General features: G+C 36.1%; 4 protein-coding genes across 6 annotated transcripts in view; 2 read left to right on the forward strand and 2 right to left on the reverse strand.

Moving 5' to 3' along the window:
* Positions 1 to 22,550, reverse strand: part of LOC120339668 (ras-related protein Rap-1b-like) — a 352,566-nt gene that overhangs the window by 229,203 nt on the left and 100,813 nt on the right. The gene's annotated exons all lie outside the window — the stretch shown is intronic.
* LOC120339394 (uncharacterized) lies at positions 789 to 5,143 on the forward strand. 2 transcript variants are annotated; one of them, XM_039407508.2, is made up of 4 exons: positions 789 to 881; positions 1,453 to 1,803; positions 3,192 to 3,865; positions 4,372 to 5,143. In XM_039407508.2, exons 2-4 carry the CDS (start codon positions 1,478 to 1,480, stop codon positions 4,803 to 4,805), a joined length of 1,434 nt encoding a protein of 477 aa, XP_039263442.2. In that variant the 5' UTR covers positions 789 to 881; positions 1,453 to 1,477; the 3' UTR covers positions 4,806 to 5,143. The 2 variants fall into 2 exon arrangements, with proteins under 2 accessions (XP_039263442.2, XP_039263441.2); XM_039407507.2 differs by lacking the exon at positions 789 to 881 and having other exon boundaries at positions 900 to 1,803; positions 4,372 to 5,142.
* On the forward strand, positions 11,787 to 15,916 carry LOC120339581 (dol-P-Glc:Glc(2)Man(9)GlcNAc(2)-PP-Dol alpha-1,2-glucosyltransferase-like). 2 transcript variants are annotated; one of them, XM_039407739.2, is made up of 4 exons: positions 11,787 to 11,982; positions 12,607 to 12,807; positions 13,193 to 13,515; positions 13,985 to 15,916. In XM_039407739.2, exons 1-4 carry the CDS (start codon positions 11,842 to 11,844, stop codon positions 14,724 to 14,726), a joined length of 1,407 nt encoding a protein of 468 aa, XP_039263673.2. In that variant the 5' UTR covers positions 11,787 to 11,841; the 3' UTR covers positions 14,727 to 15,916. The 2 variants fall into 2 exon arrangements, with proteins under 2 accessions (XP_039263673.2, XP_039263674.2); XM_039407740.2 differs by lacking the exon at positions 12,607 to 12,807.
* On the reverse strand, positions 19,858 to 22,239 carry LOC120339927 (uncharacterized). The gene is made up of 4 exons (XM_039408166.2): positions 21,985 to 22,239; positions 21,328 to 21,511; positions 20,726 to 20,859; positions 19,858 to 20,438 (listed from the first exon to the last, which is right to left on the reverse strand). The coding sequence occupies exons 1-4, from the start codon at positions 22,019 to 22,021 to the stop codon at positions 20,335 to 20,337; spliced, it is 459 nt and encodes a 152-aa protein (XP_039264100.2). The 5' UTR covers positions 22,022 to 22,239; the 3' UTR covers positions 19,858 to 20,334.

Genomic DNA, 22,550 nt, shown 5'->3' on the forward strand with positions numbered 1-22,550 from the left:
TCCGAGTTTTGTGGGGGCTTGAAACGGATTATTGCATTTTCAGATAAAGAGCGTCTATAATTACGGAATTTTCTACTTACGGAGGGGCTTGGGACAAATTAATTTCGTTCAAATTACGGAAACCCCTTCGCAGGTAGAAAATTCTTCAAGGTAAACATGATAAGATAAAAAAAAAGAGAAATAGAGGATGAAAACTACAAATTTTTTGTCTACAGAGACTTTCGTAGATGGAGTTTCTAGGTGCGGCCCGCGGCTTCACCCAGTTACCTTTATTTGGCCCGCATGTAAAAAAAGGTTGCACACCCCTGATCTAGTCTATCAAAGCATGTCCATCTCGCGTTTTATTTTTATACTGAGTTTCAATTAGTTTTCACAGTTTTAATTAATTGTATATTAATCTTACTATTTTTGTTAGAAAACAGCAACAGTAGTCACACTTTTCGCGGCACTAATATGCGTACGTGATAGTGATCCTGTTCAATATTTCACAATAGAGTAAAATTTGAAACTTTCTACCTTCTTGAAGTATATGTATCTTGTGATTCTATTTTATTACATTAGTATCGTGACGACAATTTTAGGCAGATTTTCATGCTCAACCATCTTAAGTTTGACATTTATTTGGTCTACGCGAAGCCATAATTACAAAGTAAGACATTTTATTGGTAATTATCAGGAAATAAATGCGTCTGATGGATTTCCTATTAACATTACTTCGACTGCCTGACGCCATCAAGATGCATCACTTCACGTTTTATGTGTTTCCGGTAAAGACGAATGCAGTTTTCCTGAGACTCTCAAAGATGCTTTTATTGACAGGTGAGGGCCTGACGTTGAAAGCCTCTAGACTAGAAAAGCAGTCAACATCATTTTTCAAGCAGGTAAGAAATAGCTATATATATATTTACTTGCTTGAACGCAGTATATATTTTTATATAGCTGCAGCATTTGTCAAAATATTAGCAGTGTTTACCGTACTTTTGGGGCAGGGTGCGTATCAATTAAATAATAGGAAACTTACTGTGTATTTTTTGAAAGATTTAGGAACGCTAATTGAGGATGCACATGGGAAAATATTTATCAGGGGAATGGATATTTAAGATGCGGGCGCGGCATTGCGTATATTCAGATCAGAGTGAACGCCACAAGTGCACTAAATATTTGATATGATTTATATTCATGTAATGGCTCCCAACGTAAATATTCCATAAAAATAACGTTTAACACTGAATGGTATATACAGACTTGTATACAAAATTGGCGGTCCAGAAGTATATGCACCAAAATGGCGCACAACCTGATAACCCTAACCTGGTACACATACTTTATTCAGGTTGTGCGCCATCTTGATGCACATACTTCGGGAGCACCCAAAATTTGTACATACTCTGATTAAAACTTTAGAAAAATATATATTATATATAATGCAGTATTACAATGTAATTTTTTAAGTCATTGCATACCGAAGATTTCCAGAATGGTGATTTTAGAAGATAGGCCAGAAAATGCTCCAAGCATTTGTGGAGAAAGGTGGTATTTGTTGGCTATAATCGGAGCTTGCTTTTTTGCGTATATGTACATATCAACTGGATTTGTAATTGTCAACGATGTTGTTGCGGAATATTTCGACAGAAGCGCAGAAGAAACTGACTTGCTGGGGACGTTGGGTTGTCTGACAGCATTTGTAGCATGTTTTCTTGTTCTTTGTATTGGCCAAAAGGCGAGTTTGAGGTGTATATCTATTGTGGCCGGCACATGTCTGTTCATTGGATCTTCTTGTGCAACAATAGGATTCCTGGGCAAGTATGTATACATATATATTGGCTTAGTTTCAAGGAAGTCACTAGAGTCCAATCCTACCCTTAAGAAATCTTATAGTCTATCTAAGTCAGGGGTCTCAAACTCGCGGCCCGCGGGCCAGTTGCGGCCCGCAGGACGACAGTTTGCGGCCCGCAGGACGACAGTTTGCGGCCCCGGCCTTGGTATGAAAGTTTAATGTGCGGTGCAGTGCGGCCCGTAAGTCACTCAGCTCAGTTAGAATGATTGATGCATTTAATATATGATCAGGACAAGTAGAGCAAAACAAATTATTTTATAATCTGTCCCCCGAAAGGAATATGCGGTACGGTAACCTACTAGTACCGTACCTGTAGGCATGATATTCGATGGACCTTTGACCCCGAGGAAATTTTTTTATACCTTACCATTGCAAGTTCTTGGTGCTTATTTTAGAGGTGGCTTCGCGAGTTGAAGCCTATAAACTGAGGTATGTGTTTCACGTCATCATTTTGATTCAAAACATTCAACAACCTGTTATTCAACAGTACGGTACCGGTAGAGAAGTTTAGCCTAGTCTATCACAGCTATTTCTAGACTAATTTTTGATTACGGCAATTAAGCTACGACGCCCAAGCAATCAGAATGATCATTAAGTTCTTTAATTCATACTTTAATTTCTGAAACACAACCCAAAACTAACAAATAGCATGCAAAAACGAGGTAATGTTTACAAACATGCCTGAAAATCTTTCTGAGTGACAAGTGTCTGAGCGTTTGCGAAAAAGTCTATTATTACGCCATTTTTTGCATCTTGTTGATTAGCCCATGTTACGGAATAAACAAGGAAGTAGATGCCTGGGGAAAGGTCCGTCGCGGAATTACTTACATTTATGTTTTTGACATGTTTTGCGTATAGAAAAACATGGGAAAAGATTTAACTTTTTAGGTTTAATGAATGCTTTTATTGTGAAAAACCGGATGCGGCCCGGACTCACTAAGGCTCCGTCTCGGCGGCCCCCAGGTAAATTGAGTTTGAGACCCCTGATCTAAGTGATTCATTCACAAAAGTTTAAATTTCTATTTCTGCGACATCCTATAATATTTGTAACGCATTGTGCATTTACTTTGGCTCTCAAAATCAACCCATATGATCTTTACTGTAGGTAAGCGTTACTTTAACAAGAGAGCGATGCTCAAATATATGGAAACGAGAGAAAAACGCACCGCAAACATCACGACTAACGCAAATCCCATGGCATAGAGCCTACAGACATTTTTGAAATAAATAGAAGAAATAGCCTTCTAGTGAATACAATCTTCGACCACTGAAAACAAAATGATCCATATGGACACTTCGTGTGTCCAGAAATCAATATAATATGTCAAGCATTGAATTAATTTCTATTTTTCAGACGAACCTACTGGATGGTAATTCTTGGAGTAGCATCATCTGGAATTTCATTTGGATTATTACTTCTTCTTCCGCTGCTATTATTCAACAAGCTATTTGATGCTATGTACAGTCCAGTTATTTTTTCAATACCGTTCGGATGCCTATATGTCGGGGGAATAATTTCAGAAAGCGCTTTCCAATATTTAATACGTAATTGCACGATGTGCTATGAAAGTGATCCTGGATTCTGGACCGCGGAATCCATCCGGCAAGCATTTGTTAGAGGCTTCGGTGTCATATCTTTACTTGCATTTGGGGCCGCCGTTTTACTTTGTCTGAATACCAGATTAAAATCGAAGGGAAACGAGGAAAATGACGATAAAGATGACGCTTCCTCCGAAGAGCAGGAGTCTACCGATTCAAAGTATTATATCGAATGGCTCAGAGATGACATGCGAGACATTTGTCGAAGGGATTTTGTCCTAATCTGTTTGGCTAACTTTATGGGAACACCTATACAAATTTATACTCTGCTAAGAGTACCAGGAATGCTCTGGAAGAATTTTCCCAATGTCGGAGTAAGTGTGATCACATATACGCATATATTAACTATGATATCAGGTTTTGCTGGATCAGTTACAGTTGCGATCGTTTTGCTTCGATTCCGAGCTTTGAAGGAAATAGCATTACTTGGTGAGTTTTTGTCGTACCTTTTAAATTTGACTACTACAAATTAGCATTATGAAACGCATCAACTGCATACACGTTGCATCTGTAGCCTATCCCTGTACCCAAATATAATTGTACCTGGGCGTAATTGCACTCGAGGTAAAATGTAAGAAGTGAAAGTAGCAATACGAATAATCGCAGTGCCACTTGCTGAATGTGAATAGAACTCCATTGATCTAATTCCACTGAAACGAGCTCGGCACAAGAAGAAGAATACTTACAAACAGGTCATAGCCATGGCTATAAAACAATGACATTTTCAGTAAATAGTGATTAAATGGGATGCAAATAGTACATGTATACATATACTTTGAAACACGGTTTTCCGCCTGATGTATTTGACCAAGAGTGTTCACAAATTCATACAGAGAGCTATGTATAGCTAGTTTCGATACATTCATCTGCGTTAAATCACACGTTCTTATCACTAATTAAAATGCTATTTTATTAACATAAATTTCTTTTTTCAGCATCCTCTGCTGCTGCGGTAAGTTGTGCCGGCATCTACTTAGGTTACATTTTAAAGATTTATGCCGTACTGATTCCTTTCCAAATTATAATTTCATTTTCGTGGATGTTTTGTATGATAACATTACTGGAAATTCTATCAACTCTAGAGGGTAATGCGAATAAGATAACATCCGTGGCGTTCTATTTCGCGATCTACAATGCTGGTCTCTTTGGGTTTGATCTATGGGAAAGATATTGCGCCATCAACTATTACGGTCAAAATTTTTTCGAGTTATCAATGCTTGTGACTGGTTTATGTACACCCGTTTTGTTGTCCTTATTGGGATCGGGCTGTTGCAACAAAGGGCCAACAGCTTCTAATCTATTAGCTGGCGAAACGCACGTGGCAACGGAGAGGAGTCGACTGATCAATCGAAGTAAAACAACTGACTGAAGGTTTACGGAAGCTTTCTGGTGCTTGTCTTCTTTTACTGACAATTGATGAAAATAAGTGAATGCCTAATTTTGTTAATATATATATCATCTGAAAACTCGAATATATTTCAATTGGATTCATATACGTCAACAACAAGGTCTGCGAAATTGGGATCTAGGAGCTGGTAAATTATTGTATCATCTGCATACCTATTTTCTTCCTCCCACAAGATTGCTGCTGCGTCAGCGTATTTTAAATGTTTAACGTATGTTATCGAATTTTACATTTATCATGTTTATTTTTCTAGGAAGAAATTAAACTATATATTTTCAACGAATCTCTCTATGATATAATCATATCTTCTGGGGGCTGTCACAAATTAGAATACTAAAGCGGCAAGGCGAACGGAGCTAATAGTGAGCAATTAATAAACTGGAGCGAACTGGAATGTTATAAACCTATTTATATATATATATATCGCATGTAATATGGCTAATATTCATGTTGTCGCAAACAAGTTTACATTGTTTCGATCAGTTTGTGAGACTCCAGTTTTTACAAGTCCATTGCAACAGGAATCGACCAAAAATGATATTGGCAGTTGATGATTCAGTAGTTGTCAACTGCCGGTCCTCGAGAAATTTTGTGTTTCGTTATTTTTCTGCCAGCGTAACAGCTTGCATATCGAAGAGAGGAAGTTACGTTTCCTCAGTAGGCAATTTATCTCCCGTCGTTAAATCGAGTGTTTGACAAGTATGGTAATGAATCACACTTTTCAGGTTCCGATCGTGAAAGCGTTTCGTCAATTCGCACGACATTCTAACTAAGATGTAAAAACATACAAATATGTGTTATAGTCGACATACGCCCCTACAAGTAAACAATGTTATATTGATATAACTGTATTTAGATCAACAAAATAAACAATTCTTGTAGCATAATCACGGGAAGGCATAAATCTGAGCAACTTTCAGGAATTCGATTAAATTTTGGTTCTGAGTCCAAAAGGGTAATTTCAGTGACCTTCTGTCGCCACGTTAGTTATGCCGTTGTTTTTTATTACGTTGATATTTGATGGGCGTAGGATATTACAAATTTCGTTTTGAATGGCCGATTCTTCAGTGAAGAAGGTTTCGTATCGCAAGGAAAACAAGAGAGCAATGCTCAAATATATGGGCAAGAGAGCCGAAACGAAATATTTTACCACAATTCCCCCCGATCTTCATATCCTGAGAAATTTTAAAATAAATAAAAGTAATAGCCTAGCCAGTGGCGTAGCCAGCCCAAAATTTTGGGGGGGGGCCAAATTCGAAAATTTTAGAAATTATATTGGGTTTAAAACACCCGTTCTTCAAGCGCAAAACAACAACAGTTGGTCAACAAGCAAACTGATTCAATTACTCAGCTGGATTTTTGTGAATACGAAATCCATTAATAAACAATTTTTTATTTGAAACAACAAATATTAACAACGCAATTTGAATAAGTAAAATACATCGCCCCAATTAAAAGTCCATCCTTTGCTTCCCGCCAACTATGCTCGACACAACTCGATTAATTTTCTCCTCGGTGACCATTTCACGGTGACATTGAAGCACACACAAATCAGAAAGGCACTTGGACGTCATTGATGAGCGCAGCCATGTGTTTACCCGTTTCATGCATGAGAAAAACCGCTCAGCCTCAACGGTGGTTGCTGGTAGCGTCATAACAATCTGTATTGCGGTGTACACGCTTGGATAATCTCGAGCGCTCAGAAGAAGCCCCTCCAAACATTCGTCGTTAACGTCGGAACTTAAAGAAGTTCTCCACAGTCTCACTTCATTCTGGAGGTTATACAATAAATACAGACGCTCTACCTCATCCACGTGAACTGGTTTGTTCCGTGGAAGAATTGATAGCAATGAAAAAATGAAGGGTTGTCAATGAAGCGTTCCCGAATAGAGCAGCTCAAGCCGTCGACGTATGGGAGATATACGGAACGTTTAAAATACTGGGATGCTGAATCAGCACAGACATTATCGCGATAAACTTGTACTTCGACTACTCTGGGTATTGTCAACTCTTTCAAGCCAGCTATTTCACAAGCTTCTTTGTAAATATTCAATGCGATTTCAGAGTCATTGCGTTCTTCAGCGATAACGCTCTGAAGAGAGGATGTGAGGTTCTTTACTGACGGCACACTGTCTCCGACCGCCTGAAGTGCGCGCGCTAGTGGCTCCATTAGTGCCGAATATCGACCAATCAAACATACGGCGTAGATAACCGACGACTTTTCTAGAGCAGATTTCAGAGAAAAAGCCTTCGCCCGCGTCTCACAGTTAGCATCTCTCGCCAAAGAATCAAGAGCCTCAAGTACTCGTTTGAAGTTGCATTTGAAGATTCGGATGCTCTTGTACTTCTCAGACCATCTGGCGGGGCAGAACAAAGGGATGTTAATTCCTAAACCCGCGCGCCTTTTAGGGCTCTCCCTGAAAAAACGAATAGTCTCACGAATGGATATCACAGGTGCTTCTGATGATTGCAACTTTACTTTGATCATTTATGATCAAATTCAAACAATGAGAAGCGCAGTGCACAAATATTGCGCGCGGGTATTTATCACGAATGCGTTTTTGCACACCGCTGACGTGACCTGCCATTGTCGTTGCACCATCATAGCCTTGCCCCACAAGTTTTGCAAATCCACTCCTATACCAGAGAGGTGGGTCAAAATATTTGAGGAAATTGATTCGGCAGAAACAGAATCCATTTCCACTAATCCTGTGAAGCGCTCGCACACTTCACCACCTTTCACATACCTAAAAACGATGCTTAGTTGTTCTTTCCCAGAAATATCACATGATTCGTCGGCTATTACGGACACAAACGATTTATTAGCCTCCATAACGATATCTTGCACTATCATGTTGCTTGCTACCTTGAGAATTTCATTTTGTATCATCGAGCTTGTATACTTAGCGTTTCCGGCCATTCTAGCGAAATGCCTTTTCAAATCTTCATCCCCTGCCTCGATACGAAATAGAAGAAGGTTCACAAAATTTCCACTACCCCCGGAATGTCCGCGCAAGGGTATGTTACCCGAAGCACAGAACATGACAGTCTTGACAATGGAAGTCATTATTCGTCTGTTTTCTTTTGTTTGCGTAGCATATTGGGCCTCCATGTTTGCACGCACATTTTGACCAGTTTCCATGCTTTTGACAAAATATTTTTCGCAGCTATATTTGATTCTCGGTGGTAATTTGTGTCTCGGTGTGCTACAGCCTTTTCTATAAATTTTTTGTAGTCAATGCATGGTCTTGTAACAAAGGCAGTGTCCCTGAGAATTCCATGCTTCAAACGTGCTTGCATGACTATGCATATCTTACACAAACCACCCCCATCAGAGAGTTGGGTGTAAACTAACCAACTACAAAATCTGTTATCGTCAAGCCATTTTTTGAGAAATTTACGACGACTTTGTCTAACAGTATCCAGAATCGTCCCGTTTTTCGGACCATCCGCAGTTAGAAGCCAGTTTCTCTCCGCATCGGTAAGCTGTGTATGTTTCTTAAGAATAAATCCAAGATCGTTTGTTTTCCCTTCGTTGATTATTAGTTCATCTTCGGGAATAGATGTGATAGACGTAACTGACGTAACCGGTGCATCCACAGCCTGAGAAGCGCTTATTGATGTATTTGAGGAAAGCGAGTCTTTATTTCGCTGAAAAAAACTATCGAATTTCGCCTGTTCAAATTTAGCCATCGAAGTAAATTGGTCATCAAAATCCAACCGTTTCGAATAAAAATCCGGCGAGAACAAATCAAGACCGAGTAACAAACCGAAAGCTTGCGAAACGGTCTTTCCCATACTGCTCATAAGAGCGAACGGTCAAGTCTTTGTGACGTAACAATGACAATCGGCAAGCGTGACGAAACAAGATGCCACAAAACTGGTGGATTAGGAATGGAATTCTTGAAAATTTTGGGGGGGGCCATGGCCCCTCTGGCCCCCCCCCCCCCCTGGCTACGCCTATACAGGCTCTCTCAGCGATAAAACAAGCATTAACAACTAAAAATTTACCTTAACTTTACTATAGATGGATATGTGCAGTTGGTGGTCGCCCCAAACCTGATAACTCCATTCATCATTTCAAAGGATGAACCAATAGAACAAGAGAGCTATATAGCCACCCAATGGCAATAATTTTGATGACGTCATAGCGAAAAAAAAAGTAATAGCCTTCTGGAGAAAAATTTTATCTTCAACCACTGAAAATTTCAAAGCAATTGGTCCAGTATTCGAAGAGAAAAGCGACTTTTTAAAAACGTGTCAAAGAACAAGAACAACAACAAGGATAACAAGAACAAGAACAACAACAACATAATATTGAAACGATCGTTATTTCCACTACGTGTCCAACAATGATGACCCACTTTATTTAACTACCTAAACCATACACGGACAACAATACCCATAGCAACAATAATTTGGATAAACCAACAATGCATGCAGCTTCAATTCCATGCTGTGTGGGCAATTTATCTAAAATTGTACTGGCCGCTTGGGCTTCATGATTTTGATGATCTGATTGCTCAGCGGTATGAACATGAGAACCTATAATGTGTATTAACGTTGAAATGTATATTAACCAGTATCTGAAATGCTTGAATTATTGACTAGAACACGTACTCAATTAAGCGCCAGTGGAATTTTGACTAGTGATGTAGGCTACCCGACACCATTTTTTTTCATTGATACCGATTTTAACGGGGAAACGCTGTATTTAAGTGTACTGAACAATGAACATATTATGATAATACGGTTGATTATTTACATCGCACATTATTTCAGCTTGACAAACTGATACTTCAGAACATGAGAAATTGATGTTTGTGACACAGATGAATTAATGGCGTGCCACTGAACTCACTAATAAAGGTTAAAATAATTGTATCGTGAATTGCTTTGTTACTTTGTACGTATACAGATATGGGTCTAGTTTCTGCAGACGTTCGTTGCCCACGGTCGCTAGGAATCTCCTTGTTCGATTAGAAAACTCAACGGTTTGGCTATATACTAATGATTTTAGAATACACAAGAGAGCAACTCCGAAAAAAAAGGAAAAAAAAAGAAAAGAAAAAAAGGTCATGAGTTAACGATGCATATATCGCGAACATGATTCTTCTAAGCAGGAAAAATAATATTGTTATTTACAATTAGCCGATACCACTACCGAAGAAAATGGCCGATATCGATATGCTCAATACCAATGACCCTACCTGACCCGGGTGCTGCATCTCACCTTTAAATAAAGTTTGTGCCTGAACAATCATCAGTTTTCTAAAAAATGAAAGAGTAAAATAACGTGGGTGCGCAAATGTGACGTCATCATTTACTTTTTGCTGATTGGCCATTGTTATAGATATAAATACGAAAATCGATGTTAAGGAAAACATCCTTAAGCACATACCCCAGCTGCTTTTTGCTGGTGGAAACTCTTGTAGACCGCGTGGAAACCAAATAACTGATAATTTAAAATCATACCATATGCCGCAACACAATATATCTATGTCAATTGAACTCGGTCATTCACGACTGTTAGCTGACTCATATTAAAATACTAAAACATGTTTATGAATCTACCGTACTCTATTTCCGCACCCGTATTTTTTAAAATAAGTTGCATATAGATACAATTATGCGCTTGACTGCGTTACCAATGCATGAAGAATTTGCACATTGAATTATCAGATAAAGACTTCAGTGACGTAGTTTAAAATGACAAATAACATAAATAGGATTGTATTGCATCTTTATGCATAGCCTGAGCTTTATAATGTTGAATAGGCGCAATAGCGAATTTTCGTATCAAGTGTGTTGCCTTTTCCTCAGCCTCCTTGTGCGCATAACCAACTAAACTCGTGACTACATTAAGCGGTTGCGGTCAAATACAGAGAGTCTTTTTCAGATTCTGATTTCTGACGCACTAGTGTAGGGATTCATAGCACCACATTATAGGACATGCGTGCCCAATAGGGCTCGCCGTATGCTCGACGTAGCACGCGACCGGTCCGGTAAAAAATAATTCTTGCATTCATATTAAATTCTGATAACCTACGTTTATATCATAATAAACCTAAATAATCTTGTTTTTATATATATATATATATATGCACATTTATATTCGCACTGACTGTGATGAAACCACTCGTGAATTTCAAGACTCGTGGATGACCGACTATCCCTTTCAGTGTTTGTCGAATGGAAGCAGAATTCCTTGTGCTTGACTTGATTCAATTCTTTCTATTTTGAAAGCCAACATTTCCGATTCACCCTTATCTGCTTGTGTACCACTACATTACCGTGGTTGACTTTATAGGACAGGGGTGTAAAACTCGTGGGTTTTCGAGGGCCATATTGCATTTTGGGAATCATACAAGGGCCGCAGTTTCTGATATATTTTGATAACTTATACTTATATTTTATTCTTTCATAGTACTAATGGAAATGTGACACATTAAACACTTTGCTTTAGAATTTTGAGAAATGCAGAAATATTGCAACTCTCATTTTTCTAGATAAATGCGACCTTCTTCATATACTTCTTGATCACTGAAGTTTTTGTTTAAGTATTCTTTTGCTAGCTTGAGGTATATCCATAGTTGGGTCAAAACAACGACTAACATACCGGGTCAAAATAAGAACAAAAAAATTGTAATTTTTTAAAACTACTTTCTGTAAATTGTCGTTTTCTGTGTAAATAATCAATTGCACTTTGAAGGTTGGAAAAATAGGTATTCTGTGTTTCATTGAGGCTTGTTGTCATGTGGTTCACGGAAGTTCGTTTACAATACAATGCGAACGTGACTGACACGCGGCAAGATTATTTTGAATTATTTCGCACGTATCGTCATTTGAGTTGTGCAACCCTTCGGCTGCCCCAAGCCAAGCCTAATCAAATTCTTTTAATACGGAACTCTGCCCATTGCTGTAGTGTGAACATTTTTTATTCTTTACAGTAGATTTAGAGTAGATAGCTAGCTAAATCAGTAAATACTGAAATAGAAAAATGCTATTGCATGTGGGATTATATGTTCTTTGCAGTGCTGCTATATTGCAAGCAGTTTGTCAGATTCTGCCTGCTCCATTCATTGATGAAATCTTTCACATACCACAAGCTCAACATTACTGCAACGGATCGTTTTCTGAGGTAACTTCTACACCCCAAAAATTAATTTTTATGCTTACCGTACCTATTCAGTCATTCATTGCAAAAATACTTGTATTTCCCACTAGTAAGCTCAAAATATCTTAATACTAATGATTGAATTTGAGAACCCCACATCTCTCTCAAAATCACATGTGAAACACAAAACATTTTGTGAGCTTCCCAAAACTGAATACTAGGACTTCTTGACTGCAAGCCTATAGTATAAGGAAAAAAGCATTGTTAGACATTAAATTTCTTGAATTAGCATTTGGGTTGCTGTATTTTAGAAATTTTTTGTTGTTTATAGGCAATTTCATGATTATCAATTCATGTGATCTAGAACAAAATGTATGTCTAGTACAAAACTGCCGCATATTTTTGAAATTCTGTGTCATATGGATAAGTTATATATATTTTTTGATGTATGAAAATAAAATGAAAGCTTCAATCCAAACCCAATTCTAATAAATAAGAACAGTATTATATTTAACCGATTTTGCAGATAGTTTGCAAAACTATATTTGCAAATTTTAGATCTCTGATTTCAGTAACACCATAATTCAAACTATATCACATTCTTCTATACCTGTTTTGCACAATTCAGCCATTCTGTCTCATTTTCAGTGGAATGACAAGATCACAACTCCACCTGGCCTTTATTTATCATCTCTACTTCTTCAAGTTCCATTTTTAATACTCTCTCCACATCTATATTGCACTGTACTGACATTAAGAGCTGTCAATGTGATTTTTAATGCTATAAATATGCTCCTAATCTACTATATCATGAAGGAAATTTCAAGTACAAAACAAACAAATTATGAGGTTTGTAGTATGTTTTTTCGTGAATTTAATACTGGTTATAATGAATCTGGGTGTAGGAAGGTTACATTTGATTCCTAACCACTGGGGTATTCCAAAACTCCAATTGATAAAAATGTTACCTCTGTTTTCTGATTACAGGATTCAAAAATTCTCTAGATCTCAGTTCTAAAAAAGGAATTTTGAGAGCGGAAATTTTGACGTAGGCATGTCTCTTCATTCATTAATTTGTAATTTCAGTATTTGTTTACTGAAATGGTGAATACAGGAAGTTTATATATACTCAAATACGAGATTCCATTGCAATTAAAGCCACCTGAATATACAGTTGTGGTTGGAATTTTGCACTAGAAAGAGTAGCATCGTTATCAAATCTTCATTATTGCAGGGAAACAATGCACCTCAGAAGGAGTATGCAATGATGAAGATACAAGCTTTGACAATATCAATGTTTCCAGTAAATTACTTCTTTTCATTTCTATACTACACTGATCCTGGGTCAACACTGTTTGTACTTGCTGCGTATTTGGCAAATCTAAAATCAATGCACAAGACTTCTGCTTTTCTGGGATTGTTTTCAGTTTTCTTCAGACAGACGAATATTGTATGGGTGTTGTTCTTAGCTGGTTGTACTGCAGTAAAGGAAATGGTGAAAGCAGATTCTATAGAAAAAATAGAAACATCACCAGATATTAAAGATAAACTCGTGCGGTGAGTCCCTTATTTCTTTTTACGATTTTTTATGTTGAACAATTTTGTAGTTAGAGTTTACATATGCCAAACACTGTTTTTGGGCCAAGTATGATCCATTATCTCATTTCGAGTGGCCCCGATCTTCACTTTAAGTTTGTTTGTATGACTTTGTAACAAATAATTTAATAGCTTATATATATATTCAATGGATCTGCTGTTAGGCATAGCTGTCAGTACTAATTTTAATATAGCTTGGCAGACAACAGATGTAAACTCTGAAAACAATGACTGCGGTATGAGGTGGGCCATGTTGTGAAAATACTAAAAATAAACTCTCAATTATTTATTATTAAACCAAGATGTTTAATAACTAATCTGAAAATGGATCAGGAATGAATCAACAAATAAAAGTTGTTTTTGATATCGTTCAAGATAAATAAAAATTTTAAAGATATTTTTGATGTTTGATATTAATTTTTTGCAACAGGTTTCTTGTGGGGATCGTATCAGCTGCTATCAAATACCTTCTCGTTATCGACAATTTCCTACGAATTCTCAAGCTGGTTTGGCCATATTTGTTTGTACTAGCATCATTTGCTATGTTCATATTGATCAATGGGGGTATTGTACTTGGAGACAAACTCAATCATGAGGTTTCTCTCCATGCTCCACAGTTGTTATACTTTTTTGGATTCGCTTTATTTTTCAGTTCTCCTTTCTTGATTTCTTTGTCACAGATCAGAAACTTTTTTGCCGCTGTAGTGAAAAATCCGTTGAAATTTATGACATTTGCTCTAATCTGTATCCTATTGATCATTAAATACACGCACATTCACATTTTTGTACTTTCGGACAATCGTCACTATACCTTTTACCTATGTCGATATGTTTTAAAATATCCACTGTTTCGTCTCTTGCTAGTTCCATTGTATATTTATGCTGGCTGGGCCATGAATCAACGATTAGATAGTCCTAGATGTTTGGGAATATGGAAGCTTGTATTGTTAATTTGTATATGTGCTGTTACGGTTCCGCAAAAGTTAATTGAGGTGCGTTATTTCATTATCCCTTACATACTGTTTCGAGTAAATATTCGTGTGACAGAAATGTATCAGGTAGTTCTGGAGTTTCTGTTGTACTTCCTAATCAATGCCTTTACTCTCTATGTTTTCTTTACAAAGGAGATTGTGTGGCCTGACATTAATGATCCTCAAAGAATTATTTGGTGAAAAAGTGGTTTTGAGTTTCAATCAAATTTTATCTATAATATTTCGATTGAAAAAATGCCTGACAATTTCTCGAAGTTTTGCCACTCTCGTGGTTCTTGAGTAGGCAAGTTTATGATAAAAGATTTTTTCTAAGCGTATTGTTATATCTAATGCTTCTTAATTTTTCAAAGTCATATCAGTGTATGATTATAAAAAGACTATAGTACTGGGATGGCGAGTCACTATCCCACAGGTCACAAAACGACCTGTCAAGTCACAAATTATTCATTTCAGTGATAAAAATATTCGTAACGAGGTCTGCTAGTACGTAACTAGTGAACTACGATACTTCCTACACTACCAGTATGCTACAGCTGTTAGTAAGTGGTTTATATATTACGATGCAATTCAGCTGTTGGAAACATGAATAATATAAAATGGAGAGCCAAAAATTGCCACATTGCTCCATGCGTAAAGCTTGAAACTGCACAATGCAGAAACAGCAAGTTTGTCAATGATGCAGACATTGGCTGAATCTATGACCCCTTTCTTCTTTATGATAAAAATAAAAGAGTTTTTCCATCCCTGCTATATTCTTTTGAAATGAATTGCGGTATTCAAAACTTTGCGGCAGAGAATTTGGTTCCACAAAAGTTCAAGTTCTGGAAGATTTGGCATTTCTAATGCTCAACTAGTTCCAACTAATATTTATATGAATTATGTGCCCTTTCATTTTTGTGTGTGTGTGTGACATCTACGACCTTAATGATGTTACATAATTTGAATATTCAAAATACATAGATGTGCCCATTTCATTTTTTTTGTGTGGCATCTACCACCGTAATGTTACATATTTTGTATATTTCAATGCATGTATTGTAAAGATGTAAGCATTTGAAAATTGCATTGTAAACTCGCAGTATAAACTTCTGGCAGCATTGTCTAATCCTGATTCGACTATATTATTATTATTATGTATGTCCCTGTCCGTTTGCAAATTTCTATGCATAAAAAGTAGCCTAATCTGAAAGCCTTCATTGAAATTGAATTTATGTTTATCTTGTTTGCTTATATTATTTATATGTGGACGAATTTGCTTGAGACCTTGCCAGTGATATTTTTATAATGTTGTATTGCATGAGATGCATGTATTTTGGTAAATCAAAATAGCACTTAACTTTGTAAGCAGAATATAATCAATTTTGCAAGAATATGTGTACAATCTGCCGGGCATCATTAGTAGTCAAAACAAAAAAGTATCGTACTGTATATTTTGTGGGCTGTACATGGCTAGTGAAGTTTTAAGCGGGCTTGTGTATATGTAAGTATTTTTTTTCTAGTGTAGGAGTGGTAGCATTTTCATATTTATCTCCGGGAGATGGTAAACATCTGGTCTACCTGTGAAATGGGCGCGGGAGTTTGTGTCATTTTTATTGTCCTGGAGTTTATTTTTCTTGTGGGTTGGAGTGAACGCGTTCAAGCCAAGTGCCAACATTTTTCGCAAGCAACTTGTCTCTCAGCAACAATATAATAGAAGTACACCGATTTTGATAGAAAATAAATAGACGTTTTCTGCATATACAGTAGCTAGAATTTACAACAGTACGGTAATTGCGTGCGGTATCAGTAATATGAATATTGTGTAAACCAGCAATTTTCAACTTTTTTGAACCGCGGACCACTTTTTATATTACATTTTATTGTGAAAACCAAATAAATTTTTTAGATTATTCCGAAATAAGCGTTTTTAGGTGTCTGTTTTTCTTTTTTAATCACAAAAAGTCGAAGTGTATTCGCAAAGTTGATTTTCGTTATTACGTAACAGACTCGTCTTTCCTTTAATTCTCAATTTGTATTATTTTATATCATGAAATATGACAATCAGAAAAATTAGACAATAATTTGACTCATGCGGGGATGGTCATGTGCGAGAGGATTGCTGGACTCCTCGCCTCCTCACGTAATAACCGCTGGTCGGTTACGGCTTCCTCCACCATCAAGTCCATACTTTCGAAAACAAATAACTAATCCCATACCCGACATGAATTGGTAGATCCATTTAATAGCAACACTCTGGCAGGAATATAATTTTCGAATCGAAATGTTCAGATTCGAATTTTTCCCAAATCTCATTTCATTGAGTATAACATATTATCGTCAATTTTTTATCTAAATTTGGAAGAACAATAGTATAAATTGTGAATAAACAACGATAATAAACTTGAAGAATTAATAAGCACATCGAATGAATGCATCAACTACAATATAGGCCTACATTAGGGCGGAGAAAATTAATTTTCGATTACATATTTACTTTATATTTATTTATCACATAAATCTATGTTTACAAAGAATGTAGAGTGATCGTTTCTACTAAAATTGACCTTGAAAATTTATCCAAATGATAAACGCAAGAGAAATGTGCGTTAGTACAGTTTGCGCCACGATTTCAAAAGAAAGAAATGATTCCAGTGGAAGCATCGCAGACAGATTTTTGATAATGAATAATATTGGTATTATAATGATATTATATATATAGATAATTTAAAGAAAAGTTAATATAAATACATATTTGTAAACTTCTTAAAATTTTAAATCGTCGCAAAAAAGTGAGAGAGACCGTTGGTTCCTCTAAAACTGTGACTGATATGAGATATAAAAAACCCAAACATAACAACCCCGGAAGTGTTACGAATTAGGAAAACTGTTTTTTTATGCTAATGTCTAATAGGGTCCGATATCAAGACAACGTCGCGGCGTCGTGTCATCTAAATTATTATTATTTTCAATATAGAATCAAGCTCTTCTTTACTGAAATTGCTTCAAATACCGTATTTCCCGACGAATAAGTCTACCCGGTAAATAAGACGAGGCCCGTTTTTTTAGTCTAAAAAAATGAATTTTTGCATATAACCTACCAATAAGTCGGGGTAGTAAAATCGCGTCAACATCGGAATCTCAAATTACCATGCAATGCCTTTTGAGCGGTCGCCGCGTTTGCGCATTAGTTAATTAAAATAGTCTATAAATATATATAGAAAATTACGCGCTCTATTCCGAACAATAGAGAAATTTTCGCGCATACCTAATGGATATACAGCTCAGGAGCACGTTAGTTTGCAATTTGTTTCACGATTTGCAGGTTTTTCTGCTCATTGAGACAGGCATTTTTCATTCTTCCACTATTACTAAGGTAAAGTTCTTTACTTCTTATATATATTATATATATATATGGCGTTTCATTCGGTTTTCAATTCTTATGAATTAATTGAGAGTAACATACTTTGAATATATATATATTCCAATTTCAAATACCTTTCAATAGATTTAGATTATTGAAAATTTGCGGTTAGCATCCCTTTTTCAAATAATAGATTTCGTTATTATTAAAATGCTTTCTAAAAGTAGATTCGAGCGAGTCATGCTTTTATTCATATACAATGCCGTCAAATAGAACGGTGAAATAATGAGCTCGTTTAAACAAAAATTGTATCCAAAAGCGTTATTTTTTCAAAAAAGCCCTGAGATGGCATAAACTTAAAAATGCGTTTTTTCATCCCGACATGGGACAAATATATAGACCAACTAGGTCACAACGCGCTTATTCTGCCCGACATTGGACAGATATATAGGCCAACTAGGTCGCAATGCGCTTATTCTGCCCGACATGGGACACACATATAGACCAAATCGTAACAAATCGGTCGACAAAATCGTAACAATGAGATAATGCGAGCATAGGTATTTTAGCGTAGCGAAGTACATTGAATTGAAAATATGTTTTAACCGTACAAAACCAAAGTTTTGAAATAAAAATACGCCATCCTTCTGTAATTCTACTTTAAAACTTTTACCCTTTTCTATAACCTCTTCTTCTATTTCAATGTCTCGTCTCATTTTAGATCATATACATGTAAATGTTTTTTTTACTTATATCATTAATTTTAGCATTGTGTATAGTATTTTTCTGAATATTTTCACTTTATCAGGGTGCCAAATCTTTTAAACTTCCAGTTAGTAAGATGGGGAGATAATTTATCAATAACCCTCATGAGTTCACCCTAATTTCAGAGTTTTACCCCCATTTACTATTAAAAATATGAAAACAAAGTTAATTTTTCTCAAAATTCAAACAAGTATTTTTGTGGAAATCAAATCACTATATAATGACGTTTTCTTTAACTATGGGAATTCAAATTTTATTTAAATTTTTAATCTTATTGTGTTCAACTCGCGATTACGTCCCCCATAAAAAGAACATTACCTAATACATAATAAAGCGACACCAAAAAAATGAAAATTACCATACTCGCCTGATAAGACGACCCCTCAACATCAGGTCAAAAATTTGAGTCTAGAAAAGCGACTTATTTGCCGGGAAATACGGTAGATGTTAATTTGATTCGCTTCGAAGTTCTGAAACTTACATTCCTGCTCTTGTGTCGTTTCCCCTAGATCGGTTCTACTCAACTATTTTTACTTCAAGATACAAAACTTCAAAATTTGCGGAGTCCAGACTTTTTAGAAAATTTATTTTACAGTAAGCCTGAAAACTGCCTTTAACTTCGAGGTCAGTGAGTTAACGAAAAAGCAATTCATGTTAAATTGAGTAACCGCAAAATATATATATGAAGACATCTTTGAAAATAGTAGTTCCCCGGCTGGTGATTATTCGCTAACCTGGTCAGTTTATTATGGCATCACAGTTTTCCTCGTATATAGTTTGGTGCAAGTATGAGAAATGATGAAACTAACTCTAAAACTATAAATAAAAGGTATTTAATAAAAGAAAACTTCCGCATATCCAACTTTCATGGCGCCAATACTCCAAAAGAAAGAAGCAAGTGCGGTCCGAAACAAATATTCAAAGGATCCGGATCTGGACCGCGGTCCACCAGTTGAGTAGCCCTGCCCTAGTAGATATTAAATAGCCTATCACGACCTGGAGCATAAAATTTCTTTGAACTGAACTTTAAGTACCATACAACTCTTATCACACACACGATTTTGTTTTGAAATAATGAAACCCGACAGAGAAATTATCACCAACACGCGCTATATTTTCTGTCCGGTCGGTAAGCAAATACACAAGTTGTTAGTTCATAAATTTTCTGTTAAAGAGCCTTGCTCGAATATAAGTTCCACCTCAGAGCTTCACTCTCAATTTCAAGAAACCTCATCTTTTTTGGGAATAGAATGGCTATAATTATCTTCACCTACCGGGTTTAACTTAAGCTCTTGTGTATATAAATGTTCAACATTCTTCGAAAAATTATTTTGAAAATAAAAAACAATATTTATTTCCCGCAGCTTGAGTTTTTTTCGTGTGTGCCAAGGAACGCTGATAGTATCAGGTATATGAATAACAAACGCATAAATAGACTTTTAGCCTAATTGTTGACAATGTATAGTTCTCCGCATCTAGCAATATGCATCAGCCTTGAGGAAATGAATAATAAACTATGGCCTATCAATCGTTAAAATATATAATGTTTGTTATTGTTCTTCACACTTCCTACCAGTTGTAATTGCTTTGTTTTTGAAGGATGCTTATAGAAGTTAAATACCCATCAACGTACCAATTACTATTGATACAACAGCTCCCGCAACTCTCCGAAGCAGACTTTTGTCACCCACCGAAATGATGATTGGTCTCGGTCGGGCTGTCACTTGTTGATGTCAAAAATTCATCCCGGGTGTGAAGCGACTGCAATTCCAAGTTGTTGGCGAATTCTGGCACGAACAAAGAAATCGTCAAATTACACATAAAGAGCGTTTGATAAGTATTGCTCTCACAATTTTGAATGAGAAATGTCCGCAAATGTTGACAACAAATTTAATTCAAAAATTTTTCAGTGAGGGTATGAATGTACTTGTCCATTTCAAACATTAAATAATGACGAAAATGTGATGTAATGAATTTCGTTACAATTTTGAAACTAACTGCATTCATTGTTGGGATATGGTAATGCATCTATGAAGTCTTGCCATGTTATGTAAAAAGAGTATTTTATTCGAACCTGATATTGTTCGATTTCCTCTTCTAATTCGTTCATACCAAACTGGAACAGACAAAACACAATAAACGAAGCAAACAGATGCCAATATGAATAACATAACAGCCACAGCACTGATTGCGATAACAATATCGCTCCTGTGAAAAAAAGTATGAATATCAGTCTGAAGTAAAGTTGACTGTAATTAGTCTAAAATATATCATTATCCAAATGTACATTATATAACTCGCAAAGTTAGGTAACGAGTTAAGATTAAAAAAAATACATCAGTTTGTTTTTAAATGAATCACACCAATCAGGTATGTTCTAAATCTAAACAAATATTTTTTTAAATTATTTCAGAGTGTGTCATTAACGTTTACGTTTTCGAATATTCAGAGCCAAATGTCATCTAATATTTATTCTGGGTTTTCTTTACACGCTTGTGGTGTAAATTGCAAATTTGCTTACCAAATTCATAATTAGGTTAGATTCGATTTTGATTATGCCATTGACCATCGAATCTGATTTATGGGTTCTCTGAAACCAATCAGGAATACTTGTGAAGAATTTGATTTAGTTAAACGGCCCAATTCTTCGAAACAGTTCAGAATATTAGCACTCACGAAACCAAGTCCTTTCTTTTGCAACAATAATAGTAAGATATCGATTCTGAAGTGGACGAGGAACAACATTTCATCGTATTCTTTTCACATTTAACCTCGACCATGTAACCAAACTCGTCAACGTATGGACAGACTAAGTGATCATCATATTCAAGTATGCCATCAGTAGAATATTCGAAATAACCTAAAAGAGGACGAATTGACGCAACTCAATAAAGAAAATGCCAGCTAGCTTGCTTTGAATATCGATGACGAATTTTAATTGATTTAATAGTGGAAATTGTTTCATGCATACAATTTGAAATACTTCTACTTAATCTAAGATTAAGTGTTTCAAACGTGTCTATTACAATTGACTTTCTGAAGGCTTTTCTGCCAAAGAAATTAAAAACAAACTTTCGAAATTCAGTACTGAAAAGCAACATGTAAATATTTACACAGCAACAAACCTGGAAAATTCCACCTCAATCATCAAGAAAACTCAAAGATTTTGGTGGTTGGAGTATTGTACACGTCAGCTTTTTAATTTCTAAGTTTCAATCAATATTTGTGGACTTTTTGGTAAATCTCTTTGTTATCAGAAACTTTGCTGCGCAGAAAAATGTGTTTTTTCTAGCCTTGGTTTTCATATGCAAAATACTCTATAAAAATACTGACCGCTGCCCTCCAATATAAAGTTTTCAGTGCCCTCCATGACTGTTGCTGTTTATTCATCATCTCACAGAGTAATGGATGCAAAAGTAAGACAACTTCCATTTAAAAGCAAATTGAAATTTGATGTTAATATCAGGCTGCGGGTTTGTTATTTGTGTTCCATTTACGGTTACACGTGTTTTGGAGAGTGCCTATCTAAATTTGGCGGTATGTTTACACTAACCTCTCGTAGAACGACAACATTGGTATGATAACATGCTTTATTTGTTTTTCGTTTGTATGATTTCTACAGCAAATGTTCGTTATACACGATTAATGGGTAAAATATGAACTCGGGGCAGCATATAACAATTTTTGAATCGCACTAAGCTACATAATGTGTTCAGCTTGCAAATTGTGAGCAAATTTGCAACGTTTCAAGTGCATTATAAATAGCGTAGTCGATTCACAGCAACGACGGCATTAAATCTGCCTATTCTGTATTTATTTATTATTCAAGTATTTCATTCCTATATATATGCTTCTACATTCCTTTTTATCCATTCCGGACATTGTCGCGAAAACTTTCA

This window comes from Styela clava, chromosome 9, assembly GCF_964204865.1.
Source record: "Styela clava chromosome 9, kaStyClav1.hap1.2, whole genome shotgun sequence".
Lineage (NCBI taxonomy): Eukaryota > Metazoa > Chordata > Ascidiacea > Stolidobranchia > Styelidae > Styela > Styela clava.